The 13330-nt window shown below is 40.5% G+C and overlaps 1 protein-coding gene across 2 annotated transcripts in view; it reads left to right on the plus strand.

Annotated features, from left to right (window-relative positions):
• SMYD1 (SET and MYND domain containing 1) overlaps nt 1–13330 on the plus strand; it is a 62968-nt gene that overhangs the window by 38192 nt on the left and 11446 nt on the right. The window contains exons 4-6 of one of the 2 annotated variants that reach the window (XM_011375265.1): nt 1725–1855; nt 4474–4512; nt 7364–7553. In XM_011375265.1, the coding sequence (XP_011373567.1) occupies nt 1725–1855; nt 4474–4512; nt 7364–7553 (360 nt within the window). The remainder of the gene's footprint in view (nt 1–1724; nt 1856–4473; nt 4513–7363; nt 7554–13330) is intronic. The other variant, XM_011375266.1, reaches the window with a different exon arrangement.

A 13330-nucleotide genomic window follows, 5' to 3' on the forward strand; every position in this document is an offset into this window, starting at 1 on the left:
TATCTATCTATCTATCTATCTATCTATCTATCTATCTATCTATCTACCATCATTTATCTAAAAGAAGATTTATTTTAACAAATTAGCCTTTGAGATTGTGGAGGCTTGGTAAATCCAAAATCTGCCAGTAGGCCAGCAGGCAGGATACCCAAAGAAGAAGTTGTGGCTTGAGTCCAAAAGTCATCTGCTGGCAGAATTCCTTCTTGCTCAGAAGAGATCAATCTTTGTTCTATTTAGTCCTTCAACAGATTGCATGAGGCCACCTACATTATGGAGGCTAATTTGCTTTACTCAAAGTCTACCAATTTAAATGCTAATCCACTTGAAAAACACCTTCACAGAAACATACAGAATAATGTTTGACCAAATATCTGGGCACTATAGCCCAGCCAAGTTGACACGTAAAAGTAACTATCGCAGTATCACATGTATTATTTTATGCAATCTTTACAACACAAAGTGAACTCCATTCTTTTAACATTTCTATTTTATAAACAGAAAGCCTAGGCCCAGAGAGCTTACATGAGTTCCAAAGGCCACACAGTGAGCTGGTGTCCAATATGTCTGGTACCAGGGTTGCTACTCTTAGCAGTTATGCTCCACAGCCTTGGGGTGAGTGGGTGTCATGGACCCATATTGGGTATCCATGATGTGGTCTGGGAACTACATCACAGGATGTCATAATCACCAAAGTACAGAGCTGAAAGGACCATAGAAATCATCTAGTACAATTATTCAAGCTATATATGGGAAACCTGGGGCTCAGAGAAGAAAGAAATTTGAGCAAAGTAACAAGCTTCTTAGTGGTACTGACAGGCTTAACTTCATGTATTTGCTGAATGACTGATGAGATTGAATGGAGAAGTGACACTCCTTTGGTATCTGTAACAAATAACCATGTACTATACATCTCAACTGACATATATAAATGTATATTATATTATATATAGTGTACTTATATGTTATTTACATATAAAGCAGAAATTTCTGTGCAGTTGTTAATGTATTCTGGGTTATATTTATTCTTAAGCATTTTCATGTCCTGAGAGCAGATATTTAGAATATGTTTTTATAAAGAACCGTATATTTTTAAGGAAAAGGAAATAAATTGAGTATATAAGTAATAACGAACTTGATTTACTTTGTATTCAGAGATAAATATTGCACTCATCAGAATTTAAAATTGTGAACAGGGAGTATAAAATATCCACCAGACACAAAATAATAAAAAAGAGATGTCAATTTTATCTTACGAGCAGCTATAGGATTTGAGGATGGGTAGGCAAAGAAAGCAGAAAGCAAGGGAGACACACACACATACACATACATGCACACACATTAAGGCAGAGTAGAACACAGAGAGAGGAACCAAAATGGATACTGGAGAAGACTCATGTGAGACCCAGATACAGGAAGGAGAGAGACTTTCAGAACAAATATTTACATCTTTGTCCTCTTTAGAATATAGCTACCAAAACTTTCAAGGTGGTGTTGCATTTTAACAAATACAAGACTCTCCCATGGTACTAATCTTGAGGGTCATTTGGAGTCACACACAGAACAGGAGACTGTTTGGTTTCCAGACTCTCTAAGAATTTCCAGAATGAGACCAGATTTTCTTTTCTTTTCTTTCTTTCTTTTTTTTTTTTAACTTTCAATAGCTAGATGGTGACTTATCCCTACTCTGTCTGTTATCTGACTCTTTTATCTTTTCTGCTGTGTAGATTAACTGCAATGGTTTTACACTCAGTGATCAGAGAGGCCTGCAGGCAGTGGGTGTTGGCATCTTCCCCAACTTGGGCCTGGTGAACCATGACTGTTGGCCCAACTGCACCGTCATATTTAATAATGGCAAGTGAGTATGTCTTTCACTGGGGTAGTGAGAAAGGGGTGGGAAGACCTTATGTTGTTTTCTTGACTAAGTCAAAGGTAAACTGTTGAACCTGAACCAGCATGGATTTCAAATGGGAAGAAAGAAATTTCATTCTAGAATAATTGTGGCTTGGAGAAAGGTAACGAGGAGGATAGCAAAGAGTTCCACATGGGTAATTTCTGAATCTTTCTATGTTTCTTAATGTTGCCTCAAGATATGTTATAGATATGTTAGATAAACTTCTAATTACTATTTTAACCCATTTCCTGTTTAGAAAAAAAGTGCAGCTCTCTGCCAGCATTAATTTAATTTTACACAAGCATGCTCTTTGGGGCTAAAGCAAATCTGACTGGTTTTCAATGTATAAATAAAATATAAAAACTATTCTTGGAGTTATTTTTAAACAGAACTGTCTCTTATCCTAATGTAACAGAAATGTATACATAAATCAGATTCATCAAATGCATCTTCGGCTAACAACTGTTTGAGAATGACGTTAACATCATGCATAGGAATGTTATGTTTTCTAGGATTTGACATTTTCAGCGATCAAGAATTACTATATTTTGTAAATGGAAATACAACTACTAAAAACAGAATACTGTAAATAGAATGATGTCATTTGTTTCCAAAGACTATCGATATGCTGGAGTGGTTCGAAAATAATAATAAAAGTGAGATATTTTGTGGCAAACTTTGGGGGCATAAATTGGGGGCACAGATTAGGACTATACTCTGTGAGTTATCTTGGGGTAAATGCTGCAGCTATGAGCACTGCTGGTGAGTATTCTCGAGGCAAATGGGAAATGGGTTAAAACTTGGTGCCTGGGATTATCTATCTAGAGGTCATTGCAAAACATCATAAACTGAGAAGGCACTTGGTAGAAGATATTAGTCAAGGTCCCAGCAGAAATCAGAAGGAACTCTCATAGTTCACCTGAAGAGAATTTAATAAAAAGATAATTTACAGAAGCGTGGGTAGAATTTAAGAAACTAACAAAGAATGCTAAGGTGTCAAAGATCTAGCAACAACGTGAAAACATTATCATCTCTAGACCTGGAAGAGCAAGTAGAAGAAGTACTGTTCCTGTGGTTGGTGAGAGCTGTAGCCATGGGGGAGGTCCCACCCTCTCTACTTGTAGAGAAACAAGCCACTGCTAGAACCATGGTGAGGCAGAGAGAGATCCAGTAGAGTAAACATCTCAACCTCTCTCTCCTCCCATCTTCTCATTTCCCTCCATTGGCCAAACCCCAATCAGAAGCAAGAAGGCAAAGGAACCTGGGTGACGAAGTCCTCAGAGGTCAGTTCCCCTGACCCCAAGAAGGCACGGGTTAGGGGAGGGAAAGACAAAGAGTAAAATTTGGGAGTGGGGCACAAATGCAGAAGAGTCAGCAAACAGGATGAGCCTCTGTTTGTCCATAGCTCAGACTGGGGGTATTTGTATTTGGAGGAATGAGGCCTGAGCAATATATCTTTACTTTTAGAGACAAGCTCTTGTGACTGATGCAAGTTGATTCTAAGCCACTAACAATGAGCAAGTTTCCCTCCGCCCCAAACTCCCTAGAAACCAAAGACAATGGTTTCTGGTTCTCGGCCAAGAATCAAGCCTAAACCTCAATATAGCAAGGACTCTGATTTCCTTTTTACTTCCTATTTCTAAAAGCAAGAGCCCACATGATGTCAGGTTTTTTGGCAATTGCGAAAATCACTCAAGACAGGAAATTTTATTTTAGACCCAGATGATAAACTTTTCCCAGCATTTGTGTTTCCCTTCCTAAGCCTCCTAGGGTCACTGGCCTGGACTTCATGGAATCCTCCCCAGAGAGGCTGTTGTCCAAGGTTAGCCTGGTTGGAGGAGGGGATTAAATTCAGCCACATATGGGGCTGGTCTTTCTGGATACCCTTCCCCTAAGCAGTGGTGACCCAGAGCTCTTTTCTGTCACTACATATAACAGCCACAGGAACCTGAGAACCTGCTCTTCAGATCATCACCAGCATCTGCTCTGGCTTCTATACATCCACTAATTTTGAGCAGCCATGTTTTACCTGGGCTTCTTGGTTGTCATGCAAGAAAAGGTGACTTTGCAGTCACTGTCAAACTGCCTGCCATAGTGGAAAGAATACTGGTCATGATGTTAGGAACCCAATTCTAATCTCAACATTTTTTACATACTGCCTGTGTGACCTAACCACTTTCTATATACAGTTCAAACTCCATGAGATAGACATCAAAAGAGGTAACACTTATTTGTCCAAGATGCTTGTTTGTGAGATAATAATAGCTTTCTATACTTTTTTTAGCTCTATACTTTTAAAGCATTATTTCATATGTTTCATTATCAGATTATAGATGAGAACACTGACACCCAGGGAAGGATGAGTACTTTTGAACCCAGAACCTCTCATTTCAAATCCAGTGTGCTTTCCACTATATCAGGCTGCATCTTGTCAAGTGAGCTCAGCTACAGGGACTGGTAGAAAAATTGTCGTTATGGCTAGAGCTTTGATTGCATAACCTGGAATGCTACGCACCTTCGCTAGCTGTGCAGGATTAGCCAATGGTAATGATTTCCATTTGGGTGTCTGTTTTGTCTTTCAGTCATGAGGCAGTGAAATCCATGTTTCACACTCAGATGAGGTGGGTCAGTTCTTGCAAACATCCCTGTTCCTCTGACCCATCTCCCTCACTTGCCTGGTTTGCTGAGGCCACCCCTTCTGAAGACTACATGGCTGCTGTCCGTTTGTAATGTTCTGTACCCTAGAGTCTTTGCTGAATGCTGTATTCTTAATGCATTTAAGTTAATCGTTTTGTTCCTCACCCACTCGCTACCTGTTATGCCTTTGTTGTACTTTGCTTTCTTTCTTTCTCCTCTTTCAGTCCTTATATCTCTCATTCCTCCAACATCAAAGCATGGCAGTCTGTTATGGTCCACATCATCTTAGCAAAAACCACATTGTCCCTCTAAACCCTGCTTATCATGAGATGAGGACTGCTGATATATCTGACCTACTAAGGGACTATGTTTGTTTATAATTCCCAACTTTTCACTCAGATTGGGTTCTGAAAATCACACCCATAACTGTGATATTTTTGATAAATATTTATTCATAGTATTCTGTTTACTACTTCTGGCCAACTATGAATTAGTAGTTTAGGTTAGATTTTACTTTTGACTTTTCTTAATCACAAACAAATGGCTCCAGATGGGTCTTTTCCTTAAACTGGAATTGAAAGTACTTGAAATACCCTTTGGATTTAGAACAAAATGCTGCATGGGAATTTGGGCTTTGGGAATGCAGAGGGAGGAGTGGTTTGTGCACCTGAGTCTGTGTTGGCATGCATTGCATGTGACTTTGGATAATTCACATCATCTCCTGGGCATTTGGTTACATATCTAGAGAGCGAAGGTCAAGATGAGAGTGTCTCTAGAAACCTTCCCAATCTCTGCAAGAAAGACTTAAATTAATTGCCTACTTGTGGTTCAATTGGCTGAACTATAAAATTGCAGAGTGTTAGAGATGGAAGGGGTCTAGGGTCCAGAATAGAGTGGTAGTCACTATTTATCTTCTGATTCCCAACTCCATGTTTGATAAAATGGGGTATACATATATCCATTTTTTTCATATTTAAATGACATTAAATTAGTTTGGTTTGAAAATTTTCTAATATCATTGAAATAATTTGAGATACTCTGAGACCTTACACGAATTGGCTTAACCATGATGAGAAGTAAAGCTACTGAAAATCTTAACTTAATTGGTCACCAAATCATGGTTGAATGGGGATATGTTACTGTGCTGAACTGCCTCTGTGAAGGGGGCTGGTGGTGGTAGAATTGCTTACTTACTCCACTAGGACCAAATGCCAGAGATCCACACTCAACACTGGCCCAGAACTATTTAGTACATTAGTAGAGTCCTAAAATTGAGGGCTTTGGTGCATCTCATTTCTTGTGCATTGGGAGGCAAACTGAAAACAATCAGGTGAGGCCAATGTGATATGGTGAAGTGTGAATGGAACTTAGTTCTAATCTTGACTGTCACCAAAGTGCTATGGGACCTTTGAGGAAATTACTTCTCCTCTCTGGGCACCAGTGTCCTCATTTGTGAAATGAGGAGATTGATTTCCTGCAGCTTGGACATCGGATTCTAAGCAGAGCTGTGAGTAGAATCACTGGGCGCTCTTCTCCCTCTTACCTTTCATCGTTCAGTAACAGCTGCTGCCAAAAATTGGGGTGAGGATGAAAGGAAAGAAGAAACAAAAAATGAATGGGAACTTAATTTTTCCAGGTGCCATACAAGTTGTTTTTATATATATTATCATATTTATTTGGCAAATCAGTGTACTCTACTTTGGGAGAAGGCTTTTTAACCTTAAGCGGTCACCTCTGACATCCAGACATACATGTCACTGCCATTCAGTAGTTGGCTCAGTTGTCACCTCAGAGCATGTGTAAGGTGATGCCTTTGACTGGGCCCCTTCTGTGATGCTGAAATCTTGTCCCACCTTTCATAGTGTCTGATAGTCTCTCTGGGAGGTAAAAGAATTGACCATGGATGTCTTTGTAAATGCTTTCCTCAGCCTCTGCATCCTGCTACTCACTCTGTGGATGGTGGTTTCCTGCTGGGTAGTGAGGCCCCAGAATTCTGGGTAGATATAAGAGCACAGCTTAAGATCCAGCTTTCAGGGCTCACCACTTGTCTTCTGTAGCTTCTGGCCTTGTGAGGGAAAGAGCATGGTTGAGAGTCCTATGAGCTGACCTCTACTTGTTTGGCTTAGCTGGATGTTAGTTCTGTAGTGGGATTTTGCCTTCAGCACTTTCTGTACCTATTACATGGTAAGATGTGTCATACTATAGGTAATGGAGGGTTAGGTCTAGGCTGGAAGGGAATTGAAATGCCATGTTCTTGCTAACCACCTTCAACCAAAAAAGCCATGTCCTCCAATAAACACAAAAGTGAACAATGCAGAGGACTAACAAAGCCAGACTTTGTTTGCCATCAATGATATCCTGAATAAGTCTCTTCATACAATGTTGGCCTGAACCACTGGTTGAGGTAAGAGGGACTTATAGTTAGACACAGAATAGACCAAAATTGTGGGTAACTGAATGTGTGTGTTTCTGAGGGAGCAGTTCCCAAACTAAGCAGAAGTGACAATCAGTAGCAGAATGTACAGGGATAATTGCTGGCATGGAAGATATGTATGGTTTTAAGACCAAGCCCAGCCATCTATCAAGAATCTATTTGAGCAGATTTCAGAGCAATTAATGGAATTGAGCAGATTTGATTGTTATAATGAGTAGAGCAGAATTATTCAGAAAATTATCCTTTAGGTCATATCTTTCCCTTTCGGAGGGAATGGGAGTTTTCTCAAGTGTTAGTGTAAGTCATTGTCTTTGAGACTCAACTCCTTAAAACTTAAAGAGCACAAATGCCACGTAGATAGCCCTGGATTTGATTTACTCTTTTCCTTTGCTCTGCTCCAGAATTGAACTCCGGGCCCTGGGCAAGATTGCAGAAGGAGAAGAACTGACAGTGTCCTATATCGATTTTCTTAATGTCAGTGAAGAACGCAAGAAGCAGCTCAAGAAGCAATACTACTTTGACTGCACTTGTGAACACTGCCAAAAAGGGCTGAAGGATGACCTCTTTTTGAGGGTGAAGGACGACCCGAAGGTACATGTGGCCCTAGTATGGGTATGTTTGTAGCCACCTCCTTGAGGAGCCAGGGAGGGGTGTATTCCGCAGCTAATCAATGTACCCCTACCCATTAGTTCCCAGAGGACCAGCTTGTAACCCTTGGGAAGGCTGTATGGGGTGGTGGAAAGACCACTATTAATAGATGCCAGCTAGTATCCTGGCACCACCACTTGCTAGGTGTTTTAGTTTGGAGACATTACTCAGTTTTCTTATCTGTAAAACAGAAATAATGGCATCCACTACAAGGGGTTGTTATGAGTATTAAACAAAATGATATATGTAAAGGTGTGGCATATAGAGTAGACACCCAGTAAAATTTAGTTCCTCTCCTTCCTCTTTGCAGTTTAATTAATGCTGAGGATTTCATATATCAAGACCAGATGAGCAAAGAGACTTGTTTGTTATCACAAAGATATTCCTAGTCCCATGGAAATGGACAATGTAGAGATTGGGCAATGTTTAGATTGATGAATATGCTTAACTCTTAAGTAGCTATTGCCTAATTAATGGTGAGAACACTGATCAGAGGAAGGCTTACTGAAAGGTATGTCAGGAGCTCAGCTGAGGTGTTGGGGTAGCCAGTTAAAGCAGCAGGGCCTTAAATCACTTCTTGCAATGGTATAAGCAAGAGGTAAACTGGAGCAGGTGCTGACTCCCCTGTTCCATTTTCCCCCATGAAAAAGTACACTGGTGGAAGGTCAGGTGGATTAGCACAGATGTGGCTGGTCGTGTCACTGCTGAGAACAAAAGACTCCAGCAGTTTTGTGGTTCTCAAGCTGAGAGGTCTGGTTAGAGAAGGTTAGGGGAGAGGGCATGGCGGAAAGGCTAGGAATGGAAAAGTACTGGGTGCTGAGGCTGAGTAGAAGAAAAGTATCCTCAAGTTCCCCTGTGTCCTCCCCAATAAGGACGCCTCTGTAGAGGCACCTAAAGAAGACTTCAGCTCAAGGCTTCAGATAAAGAGACCTATATAAAGGCACAGGGGCTAAGCGTGTAATATTCGAAGAGCATGACCAGCCAGGGGGATCTGAGTGCTTGACTGCAGCCCCCTTCAGAGACTCCCCTGCACTGACTGTGTACTAAGTCTGGTGTGGAGAGGGCAGCTTACCCCCATGAAGCCCACCAGGTAAAGAAGCCTTTTGTAATTGCCTATGATCAGGTCTGAAAAATCACACATAGAGTTTTTAAAAAATTTACTGAAGTGACATTTGTTAATAAAATTATATAGGTTTCAAGTGTATGATTCAATAATACATCATCTTTATATTGCATTGTATGTTCACCACCCAAAGTCAAATCTTCCATCACCATATATTTGGCTACTTTTATCTAAGCCCCACTCCCCCATTTCCCTTTTTAACCAGAAGTTAGGTTCCTCTGGGGTGACTGACTAAGCACTTCTATATAACTCACAGTCCACCAATGCATTTAAGATACAAATACACAGATATACTCTTTAGTTAACTTCTGCATCCTGTGTGTGGGCAGAAATTTATCTCGGTTAGAGTAAAACAAAACTGACTCTTTGGTACAGATGGTGGGACCACTCTCACTTCATTACTCAGTGGCATCAGTGCTAATGTTCAGATAACACTATTCCCCTGCCTGATTAATCTCTCTTTTTCATGCCCTGGCTATTCTGGACTGTTATTTTTTTGGGGGTTGGGGGGACTACTTATTTATTTTTATTCGTAATGTATAATATTTTTAACCTTTTGACTAAACAGTTCTACTTTTAAGAATTTACCCTGTAGATAGACTTGAACATATGCACAAAAATATATGTATAAAGAGATAAATTGTAGCATTTTTGGGAACAACAAAATATTGAATAAAACCTAAATAACCACCAACAGGGAAACATTTAAATAAAAGAAATATGCTGTGGTAACTAAAAGTAATGAGGCAGACTTTTGTGTACAGGTAAAGAATGAGCTCAATTTTTTATAAAATTGAAGAATTAAAGAGTCAAACATTGTTATCTGTGTTAGTTTCCTAGGGATGCCATAACAAAGTACCTCCAGCTGGGTAGCTTAAATGAGAGAAATTTATAGTTTCACAGTTTCAGAGGCTAGAAGTCTGAAATCAAGGTGTCAGCAAAGATGGCTCCTTTTGAGGGCTCTGAAGGAAGGATCTATTCCAGGCCTCTCTCCTTGGCTTGTAGATGGACACTTTCTCCCTGTGTCTCTTCATGTTGTCTTTCCTCTGTGTATGTCTCTTTCTCCTCACTTGACATTCTTTCTATAAGGATATCAGTCATATTAGATTAAAGGACAACCTACTCTAGTATGACCTCACCTTAACTAATTACATCTATAATGACCCTATTTCCAAATATGATCACATTCCAAGGTGCTTGGGATTAGGACTTTAAAATACAAACTTGTAAGGGTGGCGATTCAACCTATGAAACTGTGTGTACTACCATTTATGAACATTGAAAAGGACATATACATGCACACATAGAGGTCCATGCACCCACATGTGTATGCAAGCATAGTTAGTCTCTATACAGACAGAAGTAGGAGGAGGACCCTGTGACCACCAGATCAATGATGCCTGGTATGGAGAAGATGAGGGTCATCTCTACCAGGCAGGATACAAAGCAGTTGAGACCCAAGGATTAATATGTTCTTTATGGGAACAACCCCATTTCACAGAATCAAAGGTTCTGTATCCCAGGAAATGTGTATTGGCATGTATGTGTGAGGCACAAAGCACAGTACTGTAGAGGCTACAAAAAAGAATAAACTATTGCGTCTACCTTCACTCTGATCTTCCAAAACCTGTGAGATAACATGTATCTTATCTGCAAGGCAGTCGGCCTTCCCTCCTGGTGCCTGGTCCTCAGTATTTGTTTCATCACTTGTTCTCACATCTATCTATCTATCTATCTATCTATCTATCTATCTATCTATCTATCTATCTTCTGTCTGTCTGTCTGTCTGCCTGCCTGCCTGCCTATCTATCATCTATCTATCTATCTATCTATCTATCTATCTATCTATCTATCTATCTATCATCTATCTATCTATCTATCTATCTATCTATCTATCTATCTATCTATCTATCTGTCTATCATCTATCTATAATCTATCTATCATCCATCTATCTATCTATCTATCTATCTATCTATCTATCTATCTATATCTATCTATCTATCTATCTATCTATCTATCTCTATCATCTTCGTTAAGGGGCCAGAACCTCTATTCTTCCTTCCAAAATTAAATGAAACAATCGTGTAATCCTTTCTCAAAATATTTCAATATTTACCTGTCAGATCCAACTGATAAGTAGGCAAGATGTGGCCATTAGTTCTTGTCCCTTCACTTTAGATATGCTGTTATCAGCTAGTGATGATATGCTCACATCTTCTAATCTGAATTGCAGAGCTGGCATCTCTCTTGATGTGAAAAGTCGATCATTTCTGCTTGAATGTACCTGGAACTAAAACAAAAGATTTCTATTATTTTTATATCATATTGTGGCTCTCTCTTAAAAAATTAAATAACTCAAAATAGAAATAACTCAACCAAAAAATGAGCAGAAAAAAATTGAGTATAACTCTTTAAAAGCAACCGTATCATGGTTCAAGATAGTGGAACAGATAAATGTTGTGCTTGCCTCCTCTCTCAATGACATCAGAAGTACAGAACAACTTATTGAGAATTGCGTGAAGTCTAGCTAAACAGAAGTCCTACAACTAAGGACATACAGAAAAAGCCACATAGAGACTGGTAGGAAGGGGTAGAGGTGTGGAGTGGGTTGGCCTCACACTCACAGGTAGAGTTAAAAATGGGAGGTATATCTCTGCTGGCTGTGTAGGTCCCCCCTAAGGAGCAAGGGTCCCGTCCTCAACCAGGTTGGGACATCCCCACAACTTCTGGCTGTGAAAACCAGCAGAGATTGTGCTTGAGTGAGATGGAAGGCTACTGGAACCTAGGCATTCCTCTTAAAGGGTTCAACGTACAGATTTATTGACTGATGGATTCACTTGCTCTGAGTTCCAGCATTGGGATAGCAGCTTGAAATGTGCTAGGGACATATGGGGAGGAACTAATCTGTCTGGTGTCAGGGCGAGGGCTAGAGGGGCAGCTTTCTTCCAGACAGAAGTGCTGGCAGAAGCTATTATTTCTTTTTTGAGCACTAACCGCTCTCTGCCACCATATCTGAGTCTCCATCAACCTGGCCAACACCATTCACCCAACCCCAGTGATTCCCTGAGACCTTACCCCACCCAAATTCAGGATCACCCAAGCTGCTTTATTTCCATACAAATGGCCTGTCTTGGCTCATGCTGCAAACTTTCCTAAAATCTCTCAAAAGTTCACAAAATCTGAACAAGTAGCATCTGGCCTTGGGGTGCCCTATACCTCTTGCTGAGAAGCCCCAAGCCTGGTATTACTGGCAGCCAGCCTTGGTTCATGACTTGGCTTCTCAAGGCACCTCCAAGCCCAGTGCGGGTGGTGGCCATCTGCGGATTTCTTGATGGCTCATGGCCCGGTGAAGTGCATAGGCTGTGGCTGAACTTGGCCTATGGTGGAACCCCTCTCCTGAGGTTCCAAGCGAGTACACAAGGGATCAGCTTCAGACCAAATTGAAATACCATCTGGGGGCGATCCAAAGAAGCCATACATAAAGGGCAGACTGGGCATGCACCAGTGCCCTCCAAAGGAAATCCTGGTCCGTAGGATCAGGCCCGGCACAACAGCTCCTCCACTATAGTCACCGGCCAGTCCTCATGACCAATCAGCCCATGGGTCAATCCATCCCCACTGAGATGCAAACAACAACCAAGGCTCAACTATAACAGGAGAGCACACACAACCCATACGAGGGACATACCTGGAGCATCTAGCTCAGGTGGCCATGGAGACTGTCACCAGGCCCTTCAGGACATCTACTACATAAGGCCACTCTACTAAGACAGGAACACAGCAGCCAAAATGAGGAGACAAAGAAATATGTCCCAAATGAAAGAACACAACAAAGCTCCAGAAAAAGAACTCCAGAAAAAAACAAAATGGAGACAAGTGATCTACCAAATGCAGAGTTTAAAACACTGTTTATAAGGAAAAGTAGTAACTAATTATTTTCTCCATTTAGTCAGCTCTATCTTCTAAGCTTGCTATTTCATTCTTCATCTCTTCTAATGAGTTCTTCATCTCTCGAAGTTCTATTCAATTCTTTTTTAGAGTTTTAGTCTCCTTGGTAAAATATTCCTGTTGTTCATTGATTTTGCTTCTTGATTTTCAAAATCAATGATTGTTCATTGATTTTCTTGCATCTCATTGAGTTTTTTTCAGTAGTGCAATCTTAAATTCTCTGTCATTAAATCACAAATTTCTATATCTTTAAGCTTATTTTCTGGAGATTTTTCATTTTCTTTCTGAGCTGCCTTGGTCACCTTGGTTTTTCATAATGCTTGATGAACTATTTCTCTGTCTAGACATTAATGGGAATGTACTCTGCTTTTTAAAAACTTTATTATATATTGATCTCTTTTTAGCAGGTTGATAATAGGTTTTTCTTTCGATTTTCTGTAAGAGGGTCCCAAGCCTCCTGCACTGCTGAAGCCTCCTGGATCTCTACTTTGAGATCAAAATTTCCCTTTATTGTCTGGGGAGGTGTGTGTTTTCTCTGTGACCAGGTCACCTTGGTCTCAGTGCTCCATTCCCATGGGAGAATGTGAAGAGCAATGAGGGTCTGAGCCTCTGAAAAGGCCCAGAAGTCCCAGTAGAGCCCCAACAGTC

This window comes from Pteropus vampyrus, unplaced genomic scaffold (genome assembly GCF_000151845.1).
Source record: "Pteropus vampyrus isolate Shadow unplaced genomic scaffold, Pvam_2.0 Scaffold269, whole genome shotgun sequence".
In the NCBI taxonomy this organism is placed as follows: domain Eukaryota; kingdom Metazoa; phylum Chordata; class Mammalia; order Chiroptera; family Pteropodidae; genus Pteropus; species Pteropus vampyrus.